The 27,662-nt window shown below is 38.9% G+C and overlaps 1 protein-coding gene across 1 annotated transcript; it reads right to left on the reverse strand.

Annotated features, from left to right (window-relative positions):
- Positions 1-20,455: 20,455 nt before the first annotated feature.
- irx2a (iroquois homeobox 2a) lies at positions 20,456-27,487 on the reverse strand. Its single transcript, XM_008432176.3, has 3 exons — positions 26,166-27,487; positions 24,403-24,808; positions 20,456-23,741 (listed from the first exon to the last, which is right to left on the reverse strand). Exons 1-3 carry the CDS (start codon positions 26,403-26,405, stop codon positions 22,861-22,863), a joined length of 1,527 nt encoding a protein of 508 aa, XP_008430398.1. The 5' UTR covers positions 26,406-27,487; the 3' UTR covers positions 20,456-22,860.
- Positions 27,488-27,662: the final 175 nt, after the last annotated feature.

Below are 27,662 nucleotides of genomic sequence, written 5' to 3' on the forward strand. Positions count from 1 at the left end.
GCGAATACAGTATAATATGGAATAAACGTTAAGCAGATATAAAGAAGAGACTAGTATGTTATCAAACACAGATCTAAACGGTGTATAGTTTCCTTTCATTCCATGGTAGGTTTTCTAGATTTTTTGAGATGATTGTTTCATTTACCAAAATATATTCCCACACACAAAATATGATTTTTTTATTTATTTTTTATCAAAACATGCTTGCATTTAAACATAAATGCTTTGACTGAAATGTTTCCATGCAATTGTGTTTGGAATAAGCATTGTAAATTCCTTTAGAGGATGATTGTGGGAAAAATATATATAACAAATACAATATGACAATATCCTGCTGACAACTGTTCTGCAGCACAGTTTCAAGCTCACAGAAGCACAGTCACAGTTTCAGATTCACGACAAAGCCTGTTCCCCATTTCTTCAAGGCTCGGGCTTTGATGTGTGATGAGTCTGAAGCTTGCCAAGGAGTCTGCTTCTAAGTCTTCGCCAAGACTCTTCACCTGCAGCTACAAGCATCTTGTCATGTCCAAAAAAAAAAGAAGTATGTGCACCTGTATAGAACATGGTGTTATCTTGCTCTAAATTGCATTTTCAAAATAAACTACAGGAAACACAGTTAATATTTTTGTATTAATTGTCCATACTCTCTGTTCTGTGACAACATAGTATGTGGATTGTACAGCTGTCTGATGAGAAAAAAAAAATGTTAAAAATGAGTTATGACAAAATAACCTAAGACATGACTCTGTTATTGCTTTAAATGTGAAGGTAGACATCAGTGAATTAGACGAGGAGCATTTTCTGGGACTGTTAAAAACATCACCATAGTAAATATCAAATGTTGACTACATAGGATTTATGGAGGTGAGTCTTCATTCAATTCACAAACGGACATAGCAAAATGTAGTGTATAGTCACCAAAAGTACTGTAGTATGAAAACCAGTCAGGAAGAGCAACACGACTCAACATGTTTGCCTCATATCCAATTATGAACAAATGTTGTACAAATTGGTAAAACAAGAAAATAAAAAATATCACATAGAAAAAGTAACTGGCCCATAATGTATACTTATATTCATTGTTGGGTTACTGATGTTCAGGAGAACAATAAAGTAAAATATCAGAGAGCTAATAACAGAGAACCCATAATGGAAACCTTAGTCTGTAATATGCATCGGCTAAACTTTGTCGCTCTCTCTGATATCATAATAAACAAGTTCCAAACTAAGTGTGATGGGAAGTTTTTGTGATTTTGAAACATGTTACTTTTTAAAATACCTTCAGTAGGTGGTCAGTGTCTCATCAAAGCATCTCAGCGATCAAATGTTGAGACATAAATATCTTCAGTTTTATACAGATTAGAAATTGGGATTTTCTGTTTACCCCAGGGACTGTACATACTGTATGTTCTCCTTCACCATTTTAGGTGTGGAGGGCCTGGTGTTGAACAGGCAGCCACTGCTATTTAACATACCTTAGATGACTTAATAATTATGTTTTAACCAGCATGATGGAAAGCTATCATCACCACCACTGAAATATGATTGTTCATACAAGTAAATGGGAAAAATCATCCAGTCATAGCGAATAAAAACAGCATCATGTATTGTTTGTGATGGATAATTCCAACAGGAGGTTATCGGTGTTTTGCAATACTTTTTAACACTAGATTCAAAGAGCTCTTGATAAAACTTTTACGTATTTGTTTCATCCCCCAATCCACTTGAATATTCCTCTTACTTTCTTAGCCACATTAGCATATCACATAAAACAACGTAGCTGTGTTGAAAGGTCAGCATATCATGAAATCAGTCCCACTGATAAAGGCAAATAAACACGGCTGACTGAAGATGCAGCAGATAGTGAGAGTTCAGGTGCTTCTCTACCTGATACAAATCGCTTCACTTTAATCCCTGATCGTTTTCCTTTTCTTTAAAACCTTCTCTGCCCTGATATGTTTGAGACAGAACAGTAAGAGTCAGGCAACTCAAAAATCAAATTTATTTGACATCAATATAACTTTTTAATGTGCTTTTTTTATTTTCCATATCTAACAATTACATTAGACTGAAGTCTATATTTTAGAATCAATAATGTTTACAGTAATGTGTGCATCCAGATGACTTTGTAACAATTTGAATCTCTGTTTACAAGCTAAGTTTTACAGTTTATTGAAATGTACACAAAGCAAAAGAAATCTGAAATTTATAAATGTCACTTAGGCTTTCAAAATTGGTCAAAAGGTGTTTTCTAAAGCTTTTTTCCCCACATTCAGATACAGTCAAAATGAATAGGAAAATAATGAAATCGAATGTAATTAAATCCTGAATTGAAATATATCAATATTTTTACAAAAGATAATATGGTGCATCGGCTTTTGAAATGATGTATGTACAGTTTCTCAGACACATCCAACTGAAAGCAAGTGCATTTCCATCAAGTTTCCAGCACAGGTCATTGCAAAGGCAGGGTAGCTCACTTTTGTGCATTGTACTAACCATAGGGAGCACCAAGAGTGTGTGCGTGGTGTGTGTACGTCTACAAATACGGAGGCTGAGCTGTTGGTATGTTTAAGACGTGCGTGCATGCGTGTGTTTCTGCTGTATGCTGGGTTTGGCTAGCTCACTGCTGGGAGCCTCATAAAGCTCTCAGTTTGACGACCAACTGAGCAGTAAATTAATTAATCATCATTTTATGCCTCATCAAGCGCTTTGCCCGCACCTCGCCACAGGAGCCCGTCCCAATTAGCCAACATCAGAGCCAATTGTTTAGCTTAGCTTACTCTAGGTGTGAAAGAGAAGATGTTCATACAGAGGGGGAAAAAAAACAGCTATGGAGAGAGCAGATTATTGAAGATGTATACATACTTTTTATGTTTCTTTAAAGCATCAGTAGTGGGGTAAAACTGTATTTCAAAGCAGCTTCCAGTCATAGCTGACGTTTGGTATATTTTGTAATAAAAACCAATAGTGATATCAATTTAATCCTGGAGATAAAATTAAAAAGTTATTCCTTTTCCCCTGACATCTGGTTTGGATTAAAATGTGTCACTTTTTAGCAGTTAAAGCATAAATAACAAGCCATCTAATCAGGCCACAGTGCAGACCAGAGCTGCTGGCCTCATCATGGTGATAAAAAGCAAAAAGGGGCTCTGTGTTGAAAAATTCTGATTGTCACTACACATTTTAGTAATGGGTGACAGAGAGGCAGACAGAATGACATTGTGGCAGGGCAGCCAGGAGGATGCCAACAGCCACGCCAGGGGCAGGGACGGAGGGATGGATAAGCAGATGTTGTTCATCACCCAGGGGTGGTGGGGGTGTGCTGTGTGTGTGTGGGCTTTTTTTGTGTGTGTGTACGAGTGTGTATGTTTATGAGGAACTACAATGGCGGACCGCGTACCCGAGCGTGTGCGGATGCGACCGTGAGCTCCCGTGCACGCGATAATGCAACTGTGTGCCTTCCCACTAAGAGAGGTGTGCACATGGACGCCTCTTACAGCGCCTGCAAAGTGCTCGAGGGGGAAGTACCTACAGAGGCATCTGGCAAGAGGAGCCAAAATAACAAAGGTAACCTTGCCTGCAGTGATGTACACTGTGCACAGCCACTGTAGTGATGGTTAAGTATGGGGTGCTGTGTGTGTGCGTGACTTTTGGCAGTGGTGTGTGGAGTTTTTTTTAAACTTTTTTTTATTATCCCTTTGTATTTCTCCTGTCCATCAGTTTGATGCACAGACATATATAAAGATGAAAGCAACTCCTTGTATTTATCTTGCTCATAAGCAAGATGCCATATGGTGATGCTACCGTACTTGAAAATATAAGAGAGAAGAAACTTATTTCCAGCCTTTTTCAAATATAGCAACCTCTGGATCACAGAATGGTCCGCAGGTTATAGGACACGTCGCTAGTAGATTGAATGATTATGAGTGTGTGTTTGATGAATTGTCAAAAATTACATGAACTTGAGTAGAAAGGCCTCACAGTGAGGATAGCTAACTGATATATCTATATATGTCTCTATAGCTGCTCAAGTACAAGTGGATGGTTGACTGATCTGAGACTTTCACAGCGCTAAGAGTCATGCCCAGCCTGGGGTAAAGTCAGAAGTAGATTTATCTGGTTGTGACATTATCTATGTTATGCAGTTCTTTGTGTTTATATGTGTGAGTATGTCTTATGGCACGAGTGAAATACCTCTAAGCAGGTCTCATAATTGACTGTAGTGCTTTTAGAGGGTCAGGAAGCATGCTGGTCCCCTCAGTCATCATTGAGTGATTTCAGAGGCTATTACCTCTGCAGTATGGAAGCACCTGAGGGAATGCGAAGGTGCACTTGCTCCCTGAGATTCCTGATAAACGTGTGCACAAATCAAGCAGACTGAAACTGTCGCGCCCAATGAAATGAATGTACATTAATCCACACGCACAGACATAAGTGTATAAATACGAGTCGATGTTGTATCTTATTTTGGTGGTTTCATTTTCACCGTGTGTATGCATTGCCATTCGCATAAAAACTCAATGCTGTTTGAGAATTGTTTGAGAATCAGCCAGCGAGTTGACGGCAAGTCGGTGCCTTTGGGCATTTAACTAGCTTGGTGATGTCCGAGCCAAACGTAATAATGCTGCGAAAATGGGGATTTAAGAGAGTTTGAAACTGGCTGGTGTGAGTGTTTCAAAAAATATTCTTAGAAAAAAATTATCTTGAGTTCAAGAAGAACATATGAGGAAAGGAGAATCAACCCAGGTAGTGGCTGTTATTTGGATGAAAGTAATAATTATGGAGATCAGAGAAGAAGGAGCAGAGTAGTTTGTTACATATGTTGGCTGTGATTACCTTAACTGTACTGGGAAAATTTTAGTTTTTTTTCTCTTTTCATTCTATAACATGAACTCTTATACAAGTCCAGAGTGCAGGTTTCTAAAAACTGACTGGTTAATGATCTTTTAGCATAATGACATTTGTCTTCCTCTAAAAAAAAAAAAACAATATTTGCTAAATGGACAATTGCTTCCAAATGCAAAATCTCTCTTCCAAGTGCTCTTCTCCCTTCTAAATGTTTTGTCTTAAGTATTGCACAATAGATAGAATCTACCCCATAAAAATTAAAAATGATTGAAACATATCTTCCCATCAGCTATTTCAAAGAAGTAGTGCTTACATCAGAGTCTGCAGGTGAGGAAGTTATTAAACTGCGTGCGGTAATGTCAAGCACAAACTGATGCTCTCTGCAGAGATTTATCAAACAGAATTGTGGTGAAGAACAAAGAAGCAGTGAATGAAAAATATTAAATCTGTAAAGGGAAGAAAATTCTGCTCTCAAGTTCACACTTGCTTATCTCTATCACTGCCATTACTCTTTAGCCTATTTCCTGAAAGCATTCCTGATATTCTGTGCATATACCTCTAAGCTTTCCTGATTTGTAAATTAATGCTTTAAAAACGTCATTTTACACTGCATTTTTTTGTTCTTCTTTCTTCTGTGTCTCATTTTCTGCCACCAGGTGCATATTGCTGTTTTAAGATGCTCGTCGGTGAAAAGTGTTGAATTCCCTCATGGGTAAAAGCTTCTTTCCAGCTGCAAGGCTTTGATAAATCACTTGACCAGGTGCTTCTTCAATTAGTTCTCATCATTCTTTTTTCCTTGTGCTGTAACATACCTGTTACCAAGCGAAACCCAAGCAGAGGTCTTAAAAGTATTCACTTGTGTTCATACTCAAAGACAAGGCATTTGCTTACTTTTCCCATAAACAGAGACACTGGAAGAAGCTCTATAAAAAAAAACATTAAATAAAGCCTTTCATGCGTGCTTTAGCATTAGCCATTCATACCAGCATATTTACAAAAATTATTTAGTCACTTTAAGCACATTCATTTCAGCAAAACTTAAGAAAGACCCTTTGCTGACATTGTTGAGCTTCATTGTCTTTGAGGGGAACTTGGCAGCCTTGAGCAGGAAAACATTGTCATAACTTTTTTTTCATCAAAAACCCAGAGCAGTGAGTGATTTGTGGCCATGCATGAGGTGTTAAGCAGAAGAATCGCGCGGTTACACACCCGAGTATGATCGGAAATATTTCACTCAATAGTCGTGTATGTGTGAGTGAACGAGAGAGAGAGAGAGAAACCTGACTAGCAGATATTTTACTTTATCTTGGCAGATAACTCATATTTGAGGGGAAAAAAGGTGTTCAAAGCTTATGAGTGATCAATTATACTGTCAGTTATGAATGTGTTTGCAGTGGCTTCAGGCCTTCAGGTGTTGTAGGGTGGGTTAAGGTAATGCTAGCCCAGGTGGTTACAATGACGCTGAGGCACTACGAAGAGTTTCAACATGTGAATTTACTTTGTGTTAAACAAGGTGTGGAGGAAGACAAAGGGATGGTAAACAAAAAAAATGTTTTTCATACAAACCTCCAAATCCTGCACCACAGGCACACAAACAAAATAAGCTAGCGTGATTGAATGATGTATGAATAAAAAAATAAAAAAATAAATATTGCAAGTGGAACATAAATACTTTTCCCTGGTGTTGACATTCCTCCAGTAATTTATCAGTGTTAGTATTTATTTAAATGTTCTCTTCCACAACAGCACATTTATTCATAATTTTACTCCACCACAAACCACTGAAGGAACAACATGAAAACTTCTGAAGAAGACATGGGCACAAATTCCTCCTTCACAAAATGTAAAAAAAAAAAAAGAAAGAAAAAAAGAAAATGGAGTGTCACCAGATTTTAGTGTCTCTTTTGTCTTTGGTCAAAGACCATGAGCCATTTCTCCCGGGACACAAGTGTTTGGTTTGGTTGTATTTATTCAAAATGCTTTAATCCATTTTTTTTGCTTTTTTAGCAGTCTTTGGTCTGCTTGAGTTCACAAACATTTCAACTAAAAGGTGGTCTTAAAAATCAAAAATGAAGGTTGAAAATATGCGGAGAGAACAAGTACGACACATTACACAAGCAAACATTATCAAAGTGGAGACAATGCAATACAATGAACTTCAACAAAAGCGTTTTCCCACCATTTTGTTAATGCAGCCTGACAGTTAATGAAGTTTTAATTTAGAACTAATCAGATCTTGTAAGGCATGCCCAGTCGCCTAGGACTGTACTGGGAAGCAGAGGAGCCAAAAGACAGGCTCCTGGGAGACCAGCACTCCGCTCTCATTAATGTTGCCAGGTTCCTTTACCTAATTGTTGGCACAGGAATCTTCAGACGTGCGCTTTGAGCAAGTCACCGTGTAATTCAAGTATTATTTTTCTGTCAGATGCTCTTTGTCATGTGCTTAATAAACCAGATTGATGGACCAATTGGGGAAAAAGAGGGGTGGGTACACACATGTACCACCACCAGATGGATCTGGACATCCAGTGGTTGCGTTGAAACAAGTTAGGGAAAATAGTAAAGTCTTACCTTTCCACTTTAATATCTTGATTTTGTTTTTGTTGATTTTTTCATGTGACAATCAAATCTTCAGGTGGCTCCTCAAGCTAAAATAATAATAATAATAATAATAATAATAATAATAATAATAATAATAATAATAAAACATATACTTGTTTAAATAGTGTTATTAGGCCATACCTACCAAATATAGGACTGCATGTCATTTACCCAGAATGCATTGCAGCATAAACAACATGGCGACGTCTGTGTGACGACATTTGATTTAAATGTATGAGAAACAAACAGCCTACAGTACTTTTACTGTGTTGTTTTTACATCTAAAATAAACATTGCTCAAACCAATGCTGCTGTTACAACTACTCTCGAATCGCTTTAATACTTTGGTTAACATTTGCGGACTTTCTCCTGACAGACCATTTGCTAGAAGGAAATAGAAATGATTTACTCTCTGAAGCACACATTGCAAGTATGAGTTTGACTTGTTTTTATTGGCACACACTCGTTTTAATGTTGTAATATGAACCTGGCACCCAAATGAGCAAATTAATGTCAAGTGAATGCAGTTCACTTGGGATTGTGCAACATGTTTTTAATTAAAACCTTCCCACACGTCTCTGCTCTAAAGCTGAGGAATAAAAACACAAGTGTGAACTGCCTTGCTTATGTAACTGCAAAAATAAATATAAATGATGCAGAAGACACACACACAAAAAAAAATTAAACATTGACAAACTTAAAGATTTATAGATAATCTGTTGGTTTTATTAGTATCTCATTAACTAAATACTTTAGAATGATGCAGTATAATAATCAGAAAATGGGCCAGTTAACATCAGTTCAAGCAAGCATCATGCCCAATGTTTTAACACTACTGCATACGTTTAAGGAACAATATTAATGGAGTTTGCTGCAATGTTTTAGTCACAGTTGCATCAATTCTTTTGCAGTGGTGTGCATACGCAGTCTGAATATATTTTGCATACTCCAGCAGTATGGATTGCATTACATGTGTAGCTGTCATTTTTTAAGATGGCCATGTCTGGATTAATCAATAAAACTTTCAAAACTGAACTCCTTCACCCTTGTTTATTGCACTTAAACTTGAAGAAATACTTGAGTTTTATTCATGTTCAGTCTTCTTTGTTGTCTCTTTGTTGATGTGATTTGGTGGGTAACGTATGTACGGTATACATCCAATAGGCCAAATATTCTCTCTACATAGTTTCTCATGAGAGAGAGAGAACTGAATCTGTGGGACGGTGTGAAATCTATGACATGTCACAGCAGCTCCGTCAGCTGTGCCACTCATTCACAGAGTATATTGTTGACTCAAAACAAAGGTGTTTAATCCTCTGTAAAGTTGAGGAGAGCACTGAGATCAGATTCTAGATAAGATTCTCTAAAATGAAAAGTGAATTCTCCCAGGACTGTCACATTGTTGCATATAAGATGTTCACAGTTGGAGGAAAATGCCTCCAACAAAGAGAACTTGATCTTGTGCAGTCTACCCAAGTGCACAATCCTAAGTGGAGAGCCCAACTAAACATACATTTCACCATCAAAGACTTCTCTTTTTTTAAGTTCTGGTGTTGGAAGCTGATGAATCAAAAGTGAGCATGAAACTTTGATTTCCTTCTACATTTTTCTTTTTGGGGCAACGGTGGCAACGACTGTAGGAATTTATTCAATAACTGGTGGGTTGCCACTTCACCCACTTCGTCTGCTGGTGGTGGTCAGAGGGTCCATGGCTGCCTTGCTTCTGTCAGACTGCCCTAACCCTAGGGCAGCAGTGGCTACAGTCCAGTAGCTTGCCATCGTCAGCATGTGAATGTCTGAATGTAGTTTGAAGCGCTCCGGGGTCCTTTGCACTTGAGAAAGAGCTATTCGAGTATTGACCATTTTCCATTTACCCCGTCCCCATGAAATTTACATTTGGTATTGATCTAAATTTTAGACAATAAAACACATTTCACAAAGCCTCTGTGCTTAGGGCACCCAAATGGTTTACAATAGTCACGGTTGAAACAAAGTACCTTTTTTTTGTTGTTTTTTTTTACACTAACATATACTCTCTCAAAACAGATGTCATGCTAAAAAAAATTTTTTTAAATGGAAAAAACATTTTAACATAATTTTAATATTTATCCGCAGGTCTTATTACTTTTAGTCAAGTGCATTTGGACAGCATCAAGTACTCTGATGCTGCTATGGTACCTCCTCGCTCCGATACAAGCATTTTATTCGTCAGCGTAATTGTATTAGAATGCATCTCCAATCCTCTGTAACAGAAAGAGGTAAGCCGCTTCGCTTGCTTGTGGAGGGATCAACAGTCTGTCCTTTCAAAGACTTGCAAAGCTGGCTGTGTGTGTGCATGCATATGTGTGTGTGTACATCCAGCAAGCACAAGCACTTTCTATGCATTTGCGGAATGTGCACCCTTCTGCAGACATTTTTGCACCTTGTGCATGCACACGCACACACACACCCACACACACACACACACAACCACGTAGTAAAAGCTCAACCACCTCCATGTAGCGTGATTAGGTATAGCTGTCGCTGAATTGTGCTGAGCACAGCCAGGGCATTGCTGAGGATTGGGTTGCCCTGTTTCCACACAGAGAGAAAAAGAACACACTCACACACTCAGAGCCCGTCTGTCTCCACCTTGTCTTTAGGCCGTCGCCAGGAAGCAGCTGGTCTGAATATCTGAGTGCCTTTAATGAATTGAAATCTTTAGGGTGCGAGAATTTGGTGATTAAATGCAATAAGGCTAATATTCCTGGGTGAATTGAGAGTCAAAGGAGGATTGTCCTCTGAGAGAGGAAAGAGATGGAGGAAAGCAGGGAAAGAGCAATGTTCTTGGCAGCATGCAAACCCCCTGCCCACCTCATGGGGAATAACGCTATTTAGAGCGCAGGAGGAGAAGAGCTGGAGCGTTTTTGAAAAGGGAAAGGAAGGGAGGAGAGACGAGCCTGTGGGTGGTAGAAGTTGGGGGGCATCAGTGCTTATGGCTTAAAGATTATGTTTCATTTAGATTTTGATGGAGACACACTGAAAAACTCTGCATGACCTTTAAGAACATGCTTCATGGCTCACAATAGTGAGCTTTCTGAGGATTTTGTCGTAGAAAATGACATTTCAGAAAATACAAACTTTATTACTTAAAGAAGGAAATGCAACAGTATTAACTCGTTTACTCTTTAATATCTGATGAGCGAATTCAGAATAATGTCAAAATGAAGTTTGATTTTTCAGGATTGAGTTGACCGTCTGCCAGTAGAGCTTTAGAGTAAGCAGGTCTTCCTGTATGACAATTGTGGAGAAGTGATGGCAAAGGCAACAGATAATCGTGACTGACTTAAAAAAAAAAAAAAAAAAATCGACACAAAAGAGCAAATATCCCTGATGTAAAAACTTTTCAGATACAGCATTAGATGGAGATGGAACAATTAAAAACAGAACCGTCTGCATAGATTAAAAAATAAATAATTGCTAAAGATTACACGAGGTATCCTGCACAGTTCTGTGGTATGTCCTAAAAATTTTACATTAATCAGTGTGGAGGTCCTCAGTAAATGTTGCCTTCACTGAGAAACATGTTTTTGCTGCGTAAGAAAGTGTCACTAGCTAATTTTTTAACATAAAATATACACCTATTCTAGACATTTTAAACCAAACTCGTCATGCCACAAATAATTTGCAAATATAAAACAGGTGTCATTAATTATACATGAATAAGTAACAAAGTACCTAAAACTTTGTGTATTTGTGATTCTACATTGTATAGTTTTGGTAAAAGTTTGGAAGCTAAGAATTTGATTGTTGTAAGTAAATAATCTGACATAAACGAACTGAGGCTAAATTATATTGGAAGAATATTGTTAACACTTAGTAATAGGCAAAAGGGGCTTTTTAAACTATGAATGATGTTAAATGTAATGCGATGCATTAAACTTCAATTTTGGGTCTGATCATTCATTAAACTGGTTTTATAATATCCACTATATATATATATATATATATATATATATATATATATATATATATATATATGCCTGCTAAATTCTGAAATAAATTGCATAAAAGCATTCTCGTCTATTTCTTGCTTCCTATGTCATACCATATACTTAAATCAAACAAAGTCATTGATCTTTAAGATGATCCCCAAACTCATATCATAAGGTTTTTATGCTTCTTTGACGTGTTGCTTTCTCATTGCTTATGATTTTAAAGAGACGCCAAGTGTTTCAGTAGTATTTTCAAAAGACACATTTAAGCAGTTAATGTACATTGCCTAAAACTGTGCCTCAAGGCACAACTTCTAGGTTATGTTAAATTAGCTTGTAGTGTCACAGGTTTTCTGAAATAAATTTACATTTTGTGCTTTCAGTGTGTGTGAAAGTAGCTCAGGTTAAAACGCTACAGTCAAGTCAGAAGCCATGACACTAAAGTGTTTGCTTAAAGCAGGGGTTCGTTTAATTAGCCGACACGTCTGACAGATTCTGTTTAACATGAATCACTTCCCCTGTGTCTCCCGGAACACTTGATAGGAGAAAAAAAAAAAAAAAAGGTTTAGTGCAGACATGTTGAGCTCATTTAAAAAACACTTCAGACAGACAGGAGAAGAGAAACACATTTTTTTTTTTTTTTTTATGTTTTCCTTATCCACTTGTTTTTCTTGCTGGTGTTAAAGCTTGCTATAGGGAATTCAAGATTTAGATACACATTGCTTTTTAAATATATTCATTCCACTGACTTTTTTTCACATTACCACCATAAAGAATTAATTTTGGGGGGAGATTTTATGTGATAGAGCAAGAAAAAGTAGAAAAATGTACTTGAGTTTCACATTTTAATACAAATAAAAAAGTCTTTTTTAAAAGTATCTTTTTTTTCCAGTTAAAGCAAAGATTACAGCTGCTGTTCTACCTTATACATACATGCAGATGCTAGAATTGTTAGCAAATTCTGTACAAAATAACTTAATTTTAAGTCAGGTTGAAAGGATGACCCTCAGCCTTCAAGTCTAGCAACGGATGCCAGTCGGCTTGAGGTTTGGTTTTTGACTGAGCCATTTCGACTATGTTTTCATCTTAAGCATTATATTGCATCTCTAGCTATATATATTTAGGGTCATTGTCTGTAAAACCTCCACTTAGTCTGGTGGCCTGTATTCGCCATTTCTTCCATATGTTTGCTGTGTCTGCATATGGCTTGAGGGAAACATAAAACAAGATTTCTTGTGATTTTCATTCAACAATGGTTTTTCCCTTTGTCACTATTTCATCAGAGCCACATTTGTAGAGAGCACAACCAATGGTTGACCTTTCAGAACATTTTCTGACTTGAGACGTGGATCCCTGGAGCTCCTCCAGAGTCACCATGAGCCTCCTGGCTGCTTCTCAGATGATTGCTCTTGTTACCAAGCTCTTGAAGCCACATCATAATAGGTTTCCACTGTGCCACTTCCAGATAAAACAACGCTTTATGTGAAATCTTCAAAGCTCCACACATTGGTCACATTGGATCTTATTTGAAAGAGGTAACTTCACGTGGGCAGAAACTTGACGCAAACATACACATGTAGACACAAAAATGCTATGTGTTTTTTTTCTTCCACATAGCTTAAAAGAAAAATAAAACAAAAGTGCCATAAACAATGTGAAAAAATCAGCAAGATGAGTATTTTTCATGATGGTGATATTTTACACAAAAATAGGTGAAATAAATTGACTGGTTGAACTGGTTATGTTATAAGAGTAGGTGCAGAAGGTTTTGGGCTCTCTGGCAAATGCTAGTACTTTTATGATAATCTACTGAAATTAAAAAAGTAATTTCAGCACTTTTGACACTCAAAAGTGCTAAAATCAAAAGCTGAACACCAAAGTAAAGTGTTTTGGTCATGACTATTACACAGTCATTTGTTGAAACTTTTAATACAACTTAATCGGTGCTGCAAATATATAAAAAGTGAATAATAAAAATAATAATAAAAACTACTTAACTGTAAAAGTCACCATACAATGACTGATTTTGATTTATGGTCTCAAAAGCACAAAGTGTTTTCAAAACGATTGACATAAACAAAGCTCTGAATGTATTGTGTTTCTTCTTATACATCCAGCTTTCCGACAAGTTCCACAACCGGGTTTTTGTTATCTGACTTACAGCCTAAAGGTGAAACACTCTCCTCTGGATTGTTTACTTTCCACCGGCATTAAACATAACTGTCAATTAGGAGCAGAAGTTAGAGCTTCTAATGACCTTGTTTAAGCTGTTGCATTGGCAATTATTTGTGTGTGTGTGTGTGTGTGTGTGTGCGCGTGTGCGTGCGTGCGTGTGTATGGGCGTGCATACGCATGCCTGTGTGCGTGTGTGTGTGTGTTTGTGTATTAAATCCCAGCTCAGCTTATTGGCCTTGATCATTCAGAGTATTAAACATTTCGGCTGACACCTTTATGAGAGGACAGGACCCCGTACTCACTTTTAAAGTCCCCCCCTGTCCACTTTGATGTGTTTTATTAAACACAACTGTGCCTGATTTGTACGTCAAGCTCTTTGGTCTCCCAATCTTCTCCCCGATATTAGTGCTACTTACGGTTAAGTCTGAGCATCAGCAGTATTTATGGTTAGGTCTTAATAGGCAGGTTGAGCATGAAAGCTGTAAGAACATCAGAAGGATAGATGAGAAGAAAAAAGGTTCAGTAAAGGGAACAGGACTATTCTGTGTATGTTCTGACTTTAACAAGACTGAGAATATGTGGGGGGATTATATAAAGTAAGGTAAAGAGGTTAAAACAGGGTGCAAACTATGATGCATTTTCTCTGGGTAATCAGCACACCTAATATTTTCTTGTCATCCCTCCAAATTTGTGACAGCGGCCGTATTGTGCGTCAGAAGGAGCCCTCTTTCACTTTGAATCAAGTTTCGCTTCTAAAGGTGTGGATCAGAGATTACTGTCTGAAGTATTTTGCAAGCGATAGGATTGATGGACGGATAAAAGATAGAAAGAGCTCATGAATTATCTGCACATATTGAGCTGCCTGTTTGATCAGTGATAAGAGGGGATGATTCCACTTGCTCTCTTGTCTATGCTCAGCTGAAGCCTATGAGCTCAACGATACCATCAATTTAGTTTTCAATGACAGCCGGTCCTTAGTGCGGTGACTCGCTGGTGAGCCGTGTGGCAGGATTCTGACGGTAATTGGTATCCCGTGGATTGAATTTAGCAATACCGAAATGACTTTAAATTTGGTCGTCACACCCTTTCATTTTGTTTTTCTTCTAATGGGTTGACGTTGAAATAATTAAGTTTCATTTTGCTTCAGTGTGATTTTGTCTGATTAATAAACACATTGCGGTAATTGTGACATGAATGGAAGTGGTAAATGTTTGTTTGATCAGAAGAAAGACAGGCATTTGTTTGCAGCACTCCCTAACTCTGTATCTCTGCCAACAAGTACAGAAAGTTTAAAACAGTCCTTGCATAATAGCTCAAACCCAATCAGACTGGATGAACAGCCCTTTGACTTGGCCACTCCAATACCTTAATCTGTTCTGGGAGTATGCTTAAGGTTTTTTTTTCTGATAGATGGAAGGTAAAGCTACACCACAGTCTCCAGTTCCCAGCTGCTACCACTATGCTTCACCTTAGTAAGGGTGTTTTGAGGTTTATGGACAGTGTCAATTTTTTTCTAAACATAACATTTTTCACGAGGGGCTAATAGTTTATATTTTGATCTCATATGACCAGAGCACCCACTAAACCAGTGTTTCTCAACCTTTTTCAGCCCAGTGCCCCCCTAGCCTTCATCCAGGTCCCTCACCGCCCCCCACCAAAGAATTTGCAGGCTACTTTGCACTGACTATTATTTTATAATTAATATTACTATCGCTATTGTAGATGTTTTGATTTGTATGCTTGCTTCTGTATTTATCATCAAAAATAATTTCCCAGAGAACAAAAAAGTCATGGGAATAGAAATTATTTTCACAGGCGTCTACGAAAAATGCAACGAACATTCAAGTTAAAATTCGTAGGCCTAACAGCAGCAAATCAGAGTGGAAAAAATATTATTCTGTAATTTTCTAGTTGTTAAATCTTGCACAAAATGACCAGATAAAAGATGTTCAACATGCCAGTTTAAACTTTGAACTATTTGCAAAACGACTGAGCTCTGCAACATTAAAACATGGATAGAACTGTAACTACATTAATCATAACTCTTCTTCTCTTCAGTGTTTCTGTTGGTTTCTGGTGGTGCAGCTCTGTGATGCCTTCAGGAGAATGGGACATCAGAGTATCATCCATAAAACTTCACTCACATGGCATTTATTGTGCAAACCAGAGCTTTCAGTGGAAAAACAAAAGTTCCAGGTCCTTTTAATGCCATGAGACAGAAACATGGATCATATCTTTATATAGATCTGTCTATTGATTATAGATTAATAGTTTTACTGGACAGAAATTACAAAGAACAAATCTGGTTCTTAATCAAATCCTAATGAGACAAATTGAAAGTGTCATGGAGCCATCAGCCTCATGACATTAACATTGACATGAAAAATAATATTGAAGAAATAAATATATCAAATCTAATTAAAAATATAAATAAGTGATCAGTTCTTTACTGTTATGGTCTGTAAGATATATTTATTCTCAGTACTAGATATGGTCTCTACAAACCCATAACATTTCAACAAGATTATTTTACCTTTTATCTGGAAACAGTGTCTGTTTATTCTTGCCATACAGTCCTCTGTATTAATTATTGCTCTAAATGTCTTGCCATATCAGTTTATTCCTCTGTATTTACTTTAGTTTCTTAGTTTATTCTTGCATTTTGTTCTTCATTCATTTCTATTTAGTTTCCTTTGATTAGTTTTATCCTCTCTTGGTTTATTGCTATGTCCACTTTAGTTTCTTTCCTGTTGCTAGATTTATTTGATCGTTTATTGACCACCAGTAATCTTCACTCATCACCTGCTGCGCCGCCTAATGGTCATGTGTTTCACATCATGTGTTGATTGTTCACTGTTCAGCGTCGGATTCTCTGTTTTAATGCCATAATTCACATCTAGTTTGTCGCTCCGTTTTATGTCCCGCTTCTCCTGTTTCAGAGTTTTGCGCAATGTGCGCCTTGGGTTGTTTTTTTGTTTTGTTTTTTTTAACCCCCTAAGGTGCAGGGCGGTCAGGAAACGTATCGATGGGGAAAAGGCAGTCTGACATAAACCTTTTAAAACAATGGAAACAATTTCTGCATTCTGATTATTGAAATTTAAAAGTCATGTGTTGTTCTATCCGTGTCATACCGGACCACTTACAGCACCGGTGTTAATGCTATAAAATGAACGCCCTTCTATTGTGGCATCACCCATGGAAAGATTTCTTTATTTAAATAGGTTCATTTTTCAGAGGGATACACAGTGAGGGTATTGTGATTTTAGCTACCAGTAGCAGGAGAACGGAGCTGCGCCAAGAAGCTAACAGAAGCTAAAAAACACTGAATAGAAGAAGAGCTGCTATCAATACAGTTGCAGCCAAGCATGATTTAATGTTACACAATACAGTTTTACCAAGTGGCTCGAAGTCTAAACTGGTATTGTTGTGCATTTAAGGTGTAAAGTTTACCTTCGACCAAACGCCCACCAAAGGAATCCCAGCGCCCCCCTTTTGCAAAAATGTCCGCCGGCGCCCCCTGCCGTCCTCTGAACGCCCCCTGGGGGGCGGTACCGCCCACGTTGAGAACCGCTACTCTAAACCAAGTGTTTTATGCTTGCCATAGATTGCTCGTTCCACATTCTTTTAATTTCTCATGGCTTCCTATAAGCAAACATCTTCTTGATACACTCTCATAAAAGCTACATTTGTGGAGTCAACAACTTATATTTTTCCTGTTGGCTAATTTCACAACCTGAACTGCGGATCTCTGTACTTTACCTAAAGTTACCAGAATCTTCTTGGCTGTTTTCTGAAAAATGTTTTCCTTCTCTGTCAACCATTTTATCATCATTTTACTTGCTTCATTATGGACAATTGCAAATGCCTTTTAATAACAGATACATTGTTTTAGTGTTATATCAGCCTTGGTAATTGTTCAACACCTGTCCAGACTAAATGGGCCTGCATTCAACACTTTTAGGATTGTTATTTATAAAACAAAATTTGACCAGGTATCATTTGGGAGGTGTTGTGTGACGTTAGCCACAGTCCTTCCTAGCAGTGTCTGCAAAATAGCAAATAGCCTGTTTCTCCTTTGAGAATCAATATCCACACTTTGTCAAGGGCACTGCAGTTTCTTCTGCAACTGCTTTTTTTTTGGGATGTGAGCCAAAGAGCAAGTTCATCAAACAGTAGCTGGAACTCCTCTCCACAATTTTGACTAATTGTGGAATAAATTTACAATCGTTTCATTAGAGGCTTCACAGCTTGAGGTTTATTATGTGCAATTGGCACCTTGTTCCTATTTTCACCTGCCATTGCTCTCAATCAAACAAAGAGGCAGGTAGGAAGTTTCTTTTCATGTGTTCAAAGGTGACCGGTTGCAGAGCAATTGCTCTTTCTTTTTCTTTCCTGCCTCTCAGAAACAATAACTCTTTTTATTGAGAACAAATGTTGACATTTGAAGGGAGCAGCAGCAGGTGAGGGGCAGGGGGGCGAGACTGCCTCTGGTGCTATTTGACAACGCTGTTGAGTCCCCTGTGGGAGCCCACCTGAGAATAAAGCATGCATTTCAATAAACCATCTCCTAATGAAAGCATTTTGGACTGAGGAATGAGAAGTTGGCCAGAGGCTATAACATCCACGACTCCCATATACAGTAGGTCCCAGACCGAGTGCTAAATGATAATAAGGTGGGGGAAACACATCAAATCAAGTGAGTGATGATCTAAGGGGTAACAACGTTGAATTTAAACAAGAGTCATTCACGGTTTTAGATGGTTTGCTTTAATTAGGGAGTACCTTTTTTTTAAAAAATAAGATGTCTGACAATGTCATACAGTTCAAAACAAAAGTATGCAATGACTTTATGTTAAGAAGAACTGGATCCATGTTTGAGTTTTCAACATTCTTGGTGGCAGATGAAGATTATGTCTTTTAGGGTGGGAGCACTGTGGCAACAGTCACCCCTAAATTGTCTTAGGTACAGAGTTACCCAAAAGTATTTCTATGTGCTATAGAGTAAATACACTAACATTTTTGGTTGGGTTAATGATTGGGTTATTTTAGCATGGCACTGATCAGCCTGTTGTAACATTAAGGTGTTAAGGAAGTCACGATCCTTCTGCTCACCTGCATTTTTGTGTATAGTAAGCTTCATTTTCCACGTCCCAGTGTCCGATAGATGGTGTATGAGGTTTAGGTCTCACAAGTTGACTGACCAATCAAGCACAATGATACCATGGTCATTTAATGAAGTATTGGTACTTTTGGCAGGATAGGCAGCTCTCGTTGGGAGATAAAGTCTGCACCTAAATGAACCTTGGAAGCAGAGGGAAGGACAAAGTGCTTCAGAGGTTCGTGCTGCGCTAACTTTGAACTTTGATGAAAGACTAGAACAACATCAGCAGATAACACAAACTGTGTGCTAAAGTAATTTGGAATATGTGCTTCTCCTCACCCATGATAGAAAGAAGAAAGTACATTAAATAGTAAAGAGCTTAGCCCATGCAAAATGCTTGTGACATCTCTGGGTTAGGAGTGGCTTAACATGAAGAACATGACAGATGTTCATTTTCTCGGATACAGTACTCTATGAGCATTCAACGTCTTTAGCGTTTTTGTGGCTTACTCTCAGCGACTGTCTGCTGGACAACTGTCAATTCAGCAGCCTCCACCGTAACTGTGAAGGCCACCACATTCAATTGTGCTAAAAAAAATTCTATACTGAAACCTGCTCAAATTTTCTTGAGAGATTGAATTTGTGCTTACATGAACTGTTGGCAAAAAACATGAAAATAAACTAATATTTCAGTCTGCGTGTAACAAATCTGGGCAAAAATAATTTTCACTCTTGGAATTGAATAAATAATCAATAAACTCTTCAATAATATTCTAATTTATTTACATAGACCTCTGAATGCTAAATTGTTGACGACATAATCAACACACCTAAATAACCCAACTCACCCACCCGCACCCCTTTCCTTCCCTTTTCCGAGGGCAGCCCTGGCTGAGTGGGAGGGTTTCTTGACAACACTCAAGCTCAGATTCAACTGGAAAATGAAGGATTAGTTTTGAGTTTGGCCAGAAGCAATGACTGAAGGGGGGTGGGGGGATATTATATGTTTGATTAAAACACAGGAACCGATAAAATATCAAAAATGTATATTTCAGCGCCAATTAAGAAATAAGTTGAAGGTTTAAAAATGGGGATAGCGCGGATAACATCCTCGGAAGTTGGCTTTGAGATCTAATTGTTTAATTAGCTGTATTCTATAATAGCAAAGCCATGATGAAAAGCAGGGGGAAGTCTCTCCGATTAGGCCCCGTCACACAGCCCATTGAAGCTGGCAGATGCTTAGATAGACTTTTATGGATCGCTCGATGCTGGCGCTGTAATGAAGCAGGCAGGCCTGACCTGTCCTGAACCAGGCTGAAAAAACTCCAGGGACGGCCCCGCTGGGAGCCCGTGATGCCCCCGATGTGTCCCCTCGGCTGTATTAATCACACTGAAAAAATAAATGTGCGCCGGGGCGAGAGAGAGAGAGAGAAATAGAGAGAGGAATAGAGGAGGAAAAATGTAATAAGTACATCGTTTATCCCCATCAAGGTCATGAATATTTGACCGAGGGAGCAGAAATGAGGCCCTAAGAGAAAATGATTGACCATTTAGAAAGAATGGATTGTGCAATCTGTGAAAACTCATAATAGTTATGAATGGTAAGAGTCATCAAGCATTTCCCATCTGTGCTGGGCTGACAAAATAAAAGAGCAATGAACAGGGAGAATTTAAAAGAGGAAAAGAAAATATGGATCACATACAAGTTATATGACAAAAAAAAAAAAAAAAAGAATCTCAAAAATGAACGTCATAGTTGGAAAAAAGAGTTTAATATTTTCTTATTCTGAATAATGGATATAACACCCCACCTTTTCATCATATGTACAGTCATATAAATTAGTAAAAGTACTCTTGTTAACAAGATTGTGTTCTTTGCCCCAAAGACAACAGTCCATAATATATATATTCATATTTATATTTACAAGACAAACAGAAGATGTCAGTTTTCCACTTTTGCAATACAACTTGCATAAATTATAGGCATTGTTCCGCTGTCATTTTAAAAAAATAAATATCAAATGTAGGCTACTCCACTCTGAAGTCCTCAAAGTTCTCTTCAGATCAGATCAGTGTCCTAAGAATCCTCCCCCTCCCTCCCCAAATACATTTCCTAGGCCATGTGTTGTTTTTTTTTTTCCACACACAGATATATAACAAAAAAAAATAAAATAATATCGTGGCAAATAAGCAAACAAGAAGAACCTGAGAAATAACATGTAACTCACATATAATGGGAGATGATGAGTGATGATGATAAGGAAATCACACAAGGCAATGTAATGAAGACTGACGATCTGAGTCTTTGTGGGATTTAGCAGCAGCAGCTTTCATTTCCAAAGAAATATGGTGGCACTGGATACGGTTTGGAGTAAGAGGTTATGAGGGTTAAAGCGTGGGACTAAAAGAGGTTGAAATCCTTTTTTTCCATGTTTTATACTCTGAGCAATTGTGACACCTACCTGCAGAGCATGGAAATATATATATATTAAATTTAAAAAAAAGAATCCCGCGATACAGAATTTGGAAAAACTGTCAAACTGTTTCAGAATGAAAAATCAAACTAAATAAAATTGCAAATGTTAAATAAATCTGCTAACCTAAACCACAACTGCAGCAGCACATATGAAAAGTGAGCAACTGCCACAACCACTTACACTGTAAAAATGACTTTGTGAGGGAATTAAGTATTAGTCATTAAAATTACTTCAGTTTTATTCAGACATATTACTGTGTAAATGTAATTTTGATATGGGTATCAAGTACTCCCTGAACACCTTTTTAGACTTTAGCAGTAGACATTGGTTCAGCTATTGTCCTCCTATTGTCATTCGTCATGTTGCATTTGACAAATACTGGTTAGCATGGGTTTTATTAGAAATGCGCTTTACTCAGTAAAAATGGATATCCTAAGAACTGTAACAAGGCTTGTAGATTAAAAAAAAAAGTTTAAGGAGTTTAAGTTTGTATTCAGTTTTAACCAGTTTAGCAACAGCTCTAATGGTAAAGTACGACCTACTGGCAAGCTGAGCTCCCTAAGTTTGAGGTAGTTGTTGCCAGTGAAGAAGTCATCTCAGCTGTGGTTGTCATACTATTGTGTTAGAATAGATTTTAAATAATTGTATGTCTTGTTTAATTTAATATAATGCCGGGTGAACAAATCCTACTAATTACAAATTTATTTGAGTATTTTATTGTTGGAAATTTCTCTCTTTTACAAGTACTTTTTTAGCTGTTAAACTTACATGCGTTTTACAGCTATTTATTACTTGTAAACACAGAATAAAGACTATGCAAATAACATGTATCCTGTTGCACCAATTTTACTGAGTAAACCAGCAGTTGGTTTTATCAGTGTATGTGACATTTGAAGGCTTGAAGTTGCACTAAGACTGTGCAGAGGGAGCTAATTTGTTTGCATTTGGCTGACCCTGTGTAATTATAATTATCCTAAGCTGAAAGATAAGGTTTGGAACCCACTGTGCACACGCACACTCACTCTGTATCCCCCTCTCTCACTCTCGCACACACAAAGGAAACAATAAAAGTAAAATTCCTCCTCAAAGCTATGGCAACATTTCTCTGCTTATTGGATTCAAAGACTGTCCTTGTGTGTTATGTGTCTGCGTGTGTGCTTGGGTTTATTTGAGGCCTGTTCTTCGCTGTTGCAATGGCTGAATTTTACACGTTAATTTTCACCTGAATTCTCCTGTTTCTGCTGATTTCAAAAGCAAGCTTGTATTGTTCCCATGAGAAATAAAGATATGTTGAAATGAGTAAAATGCGTTGAAAATAAAATAAATAGATATATATTTTTACTTTAAAATAAGGTTTTGCTATTTTTTTTAAACCTCGTTTTAAGATTAAAGTCTCCATAATGAGATACAATTATAATTATGTCGGTAAATGTCGTTTATTCTTAATCCAGAATCGTCCTCAAAACGGTCAGATTTATTTGATGAAAGGCAGAGACTGTTCCCACCAAAGCAGTGACATGAAAGTGACCAAAAGTAGAACGGTTGGTTTGCTTTGAAAACATGTAAAACAATGGCGAAATCTCCATCCGCTGCTGATGTGAAATACAATTCCAAGATAAAAAAAAAAAAAAGAAAAAAAAATCCTAAATAAGTTTTCATTTTAGTCACAGAGTTCTCCTCATTACGTACCTTTCTTTGCTTCTATGTTTGTGGCTCTGAAATGCTGCTGCTCGACGGCAGCAATCTGGTTTGGGTTATTTTTAACGATGGGGGAGTCTGGCCTGAGCTTTGGTTCCGCGCAAGCCTCCGCCGCCGCCCTGTGAGTGGCGTTCAGACCCTCGTTCGCGGCCGCGGCGGCTGCGGCCGCGGCGGCGGCAGCTGCCAGACTCACTCCGGAGGAGTTGGTGTACCGCAGGATCCCTTGACCCTGCAGGGGGCTAAAGTTGCCGTAGTTTGTGTAATTGCTATAAAAGGGAGACGTGTAATAAATAGGTCTTCCGAGGATGGAGGGGGCTGGGTAGAGTGAGGGGGAGCTGGCAGCCGGTGAAGTCGCGGAAGGCGTCGGGGGAGTGAGGAGTCCGCCGCTGGAGGAGGGGCAGTTCGGCTGCCCCGGTTGCCCCTGTTGCTGATGCTGCTGCTGCTGCTGCTTTTGGTCCGAGGTTGCAATCTCGGCCAGAGACCACAGTTTGGGCTTGGCCGAAAGATTCTGAGGCGCCCCGGACGGATTAGGCCTGTTGTCCAGACACGAAGACAATTTACTGACGTTGCTGTTTATGAGGCTCCGGGCCAAATCCTCCCGCTGGCTGTGAAGGTGGTGGAGATGATGGAGGTGGTGGTGGTGGTGCTGATGATGGTGATGGGTGAGCACCGGAGCTTCCACGCCCGTCAGAGGCGACGACGTGACGGGTTTGGGTGAGAGTTGGTCGCGGCGGTCCACGCCATCCTCACTGCACTTGTCCGCTGTTTGGTCGGAGCTCAGCTCTGAAACGCAGCCGACCTTTTCCCCGTCAGACTCGGCAGAGCACGAGTGATCCGTCAGGGTGTCGACGTGCAAACTGATGCCTGCACGAGAGGACAGAGTTGGCAAATTAAGGAAAAAAAACAAACGACGCAATTTTTGAAATGAAAAGAAGAAGAGAAAAAAGGAAATAAAATAAAGAAAGGTAATACAAATGATTTAACTTAGAAAGTCAGAAATATGAACTGCATACAACTTTTTTGGCTGAATTTAAAGTAAGAATTAAAACTGAAATATTTATGATTTATATTAATTTAGCAAGTTAGTTTTTGTTTGAAAAATTATATTTTTAGATAGTTTTCTGTGCTTCCATTTTTATATAACAACATGAGGGAAGGGACATAAACTGACAGTTTATTGAGGGTCACTCGTGAAAGTGTTTTATCACTGATTTATCACCACGTTATCAAAATAAATAAAATGTCCCTTTCAACAGGTCATTTTCATAAAAAAAAAACAGTACGCTAATCACTAGAGTTACGGAACGACAGACACTTATAGCGAAAGGGCAGCATCCTGGCCTAATCATTTGTTTCCTAGCCTGAGTTAATAATTCACAACTATCCTTACATAAAATCTCGTTAAATATCTACAGCCATAAATTAATGTGGGTAACGGGGGGACCGGGGCGCACACCCTCCCCGTGTACAAGCCTCAATAGTTAATTTGATCATTGGCTCTGCGTGTTGCCACATCACACCCCACCTTCGTCCTCCGCCGAAGCCTCGCTGTTATCCAGGGTTTTGTCAGAGCGCTCCGCCTCCTTCCTCTCCCCGTCTCCGTCCTCCTCGTCCTCGTCCTCGCTCTTACTGCGGGGCGCCCAGGTCATCTTGTTCTCCTTTTTGAGCCTCCGCCTGGCGTTTGCGAACCAGGTGGAGACCTGCGTCAGGGTCATCTTGGTGATGATGGCCAGCATGATCTTCTCCCCCTTAGTCGGGTACGGGTTCTTCCTGTGCTCCTGTAGCCAGGCCTTCAAGGTGGCCGTGGCGTCCCTGGTGGCGTTCTTGCGGTAAGCCGGGTCGTTGAGTTGGTAGGGGTAACCCGGACTCCCATATGGATGGTAGCTGAGCGCCCCAGCCATGCCCGTTGTGTGCGCGTCATATGGAGAGGACTTGAGGGGAAAAAAAGTTGGGGAAAAAGTCACGCTTCCATAAATGATTTGCCCAACTGAGCAAAAAAGATATAGGCATAACAGTGGAACAGTGGACAGTGGGTTATATATATATATATATATATATATATATATATATATATATATATATATATATATATATATATATATATATATATATATATATATATATATATATATATATAGCGTGCGTGTGTGTTTGAAAGGTAAAATAAACTTGGACTGTGAAGGTTGGATGTTTTATTCTATTATTCGATCTTAAAACGTTTCATTAATCTGTTATATCAAATGTCATTTTTGCATCGTAGAGCTGAATACAAACCAACTGATTATTAATGTCATATATTTTATTTATTTATTCATTTGATGTGTTCTTTTCTTATTAGTTTTGCTCGAAGCATTTGTCGAGTAAAAGCAGAAGAAAAAAAAGGTGCAATTACCAAAGTCTAAACGCCGCGCGTATGGCAGGCCACAGAAAAAAAAAAAGAGAAAAAAAAGCCATGATTTAATGCAGCAGTGATGGTTAAGGTCATTATCGGATTAGCTAATAACAGAGCTCCTGTTAATGCAGTAGTTAAGATAACATAAAGGAAATTTAATTTTGCGTAATCACCCATTAACTTGCTCGTTTTCATTGAGTGAATGCATGATTTATATCTTTATTATTATTTTTTTTTTTACTTTTTTTGTTTTCTTTTTGTCGCTGCCTCAGTGGATTTGCAGCATTGCAAATCCCATTAACAAATCACTTGATATGCACCTTTCCCGAAAAGCAATTCAAGTCTGTCCGTGTGACATGATCACTACGAGTCATGCTTTTCACCTTAAATGTGATCACTTGAGAGAAAAAAAAAATATCGGTGGCTTTATTTTTTATTTTTTTTTTTTAGAACTAAACGAGAAAACTGACTGTTTAATTTTTTTGACTATATAGGATCTAAAAATGTTCCGTCGTTTAGAGTCTAAACTTGTCAGTCTACATCTATTTCGCATAACACATAAGGCTGCGCAGGAAGAGTTAAGCGGTGGTCAAGCCATTCCAATCTGTAGCTCATGCCTGAAAATCCCATTTAAGTGGAGGGGGTGAAGGATTTTGAAAGTAAGGGCCCTTCCAGGAGACCACTTCATATAAATTCATAGCTCTCAATGGAAAAGTTCTGCAGCTTCCTACGGATTCGAGAAAAAAAAAAAAAAAAGAGGGGGGGGAAAAAAAACAACACACACATTGTAAAACGCCGATCCATGGCGATCAGATCAAGACTGTGCGCATACATGGTTTAAAACGCGGAAATCCAGCACTTACAATCGGGAGTAACACACACGAGAGATATTTTACCATGTAGGAGGGGAATCCCGTCGCAGGATCCGTGGAGTATGACAGCGGACTGGAGAAGCCCGCACCAGCCGAGGCGGAGAAAGCAGCCGAGCCGGGATAGGGACTGAAGGCTGAGCCGGAGGACGACCTCGCCAAGTCCTCATTCCGCGGAGCAGCCAGAGCCGAGGCCCCGTAAGCCGGACACGAATAAAGAGCCAGGGAGCCTGGGGGCTGGTAGAGGTAACCCTGAGGATAGGACATTGGTGAGCGCAATAGAGTTCGCCGATTCTCCCAAGAAAAAATAAATAAATAACAGGAGGGGGAGAAAAAAAAAAAAAAAAGACGCGCACAAGGCGGCGGACAACAGTGGCTAAAATATAAACAATCAACTCAATAATCAGCCGTGCAAACAGTCATCAAACGGTGAAAGTAAAAAAAAGGCCTCCCTCCGCAGCCCCCTTACTGGGAAAAAAACACCCGAAAGATCTGTTAAAGTGCCCACATAGAGGTAATGTGGCATGCGTCTTGATCCCCTAGCGTCCGATGTTTTTAGTGCGCGGCGCTATGAAGTGAGGAGTTAGGAGGGAAGGAGCCAGTTGAGTTTCAGACACACACAGAGCATTGGGGGGAAAACTGGAGCTGTCACTCTGCCTCATCTGAATATCCCATCCCCGCCCCCTTTGTGCCGGACAGAAATGGAGCCTCGGAACAAAACCAGCGCTCCACACGGGAAGGAGACGGTTCCATACCAAACTAGAGAGGACGCACTTTCACTTCTGTTTGTGTGTTTGGATTTTCGAACCTCGTAAAACAAATGTAACACGTCTCACCGGTTTGTTCTTGGTAGATTAAAAAGCCCACAAGATCCGCTGTTTATTATTATTATTATTATTATTATTACACTTCTTTTTTTACTTTACAAGTTATAATTGTTTTCTCATATGGCACAATGGAAATACAACAACGTAAACAGCAACCTGCTGAATGTTAATTCCCTTCACTTTATCTGACAAGGGAAACAGTAGAACCCGTTACAGAGTGCAATGTGACTTGGCTTCTCGCACGCAGGTGCTCATTTAATCATATCCAAGAGCGCAGCCTCTGTGGTCACCGAGCTGTGTGCGCGCACCTCTGGCAGAGCGCGCACCTCCGGTGTAAAGAGCGCTCTCTCCGGCCTGCTGGAGGCGCATTCAGCTTTTCAAGTCTCGCCACTTGGTGCATCTAAACTCATCCCCTTGTTACAGCAATTCCATTCATCAATGGCAATAGAGCTGTTGGTAGCGGTAATTGTCGCTTTATGAAGGGAACTCGAGGACCCCTCCAAAACACACACACACACACACACACACACACACACACACACACACGCACACACACGGCACTTTGGTGGAGTGCGCACTACTCACTTGAATATTTGCCAGTTCACACGGGAGTTTATGGCTACTCCCGTGTTCTTTTTGCATCATTACACCAATGCATTGGTTTAGATGTGTTATTATTATTATTTATTATTATTTT

Source organism: Poecilia reticulata, chromosome 16, assembly GCF_904066995.2.
Source record: "Poecilia reticulata chromosome 16, P_reticulata-male-v2, whole genome shotgun sequence".
In the NCBI taxonomy this organism is placed as follows: domain Eukaryota; kingdom Metazoa; phylum Chordata; class Actinopteri; order Cyprinodontiformes; family Poeciliidae; genus Poecilia; species Poecilia reticulata.

Bases quoted from the DNA above. Each gene is read 5' to 3' on its own strand.
- irx2a (XM_008432176.3), bottom strand. From the start codon at position 26,405: ATGTCCTATCCTCAGGGTTACCTCTACCAGCCCCCAGGCTCCCTGGCT. The intron at 24,809-26,165 runs GTAAAATATCTC...TTTCCCCTCAAG, and splicing joins CGGGATTCCCCTCCTACATG to TCCTCTCCATATGACGCGCA. The intron at 23,742-24,402 runs GTGGGGTGTGAT...CCTCTCGTGCAG, and splicing joins GGCTTCGGCGGAGGACGAAG to GCATCAGTTTGCACGTCGAC.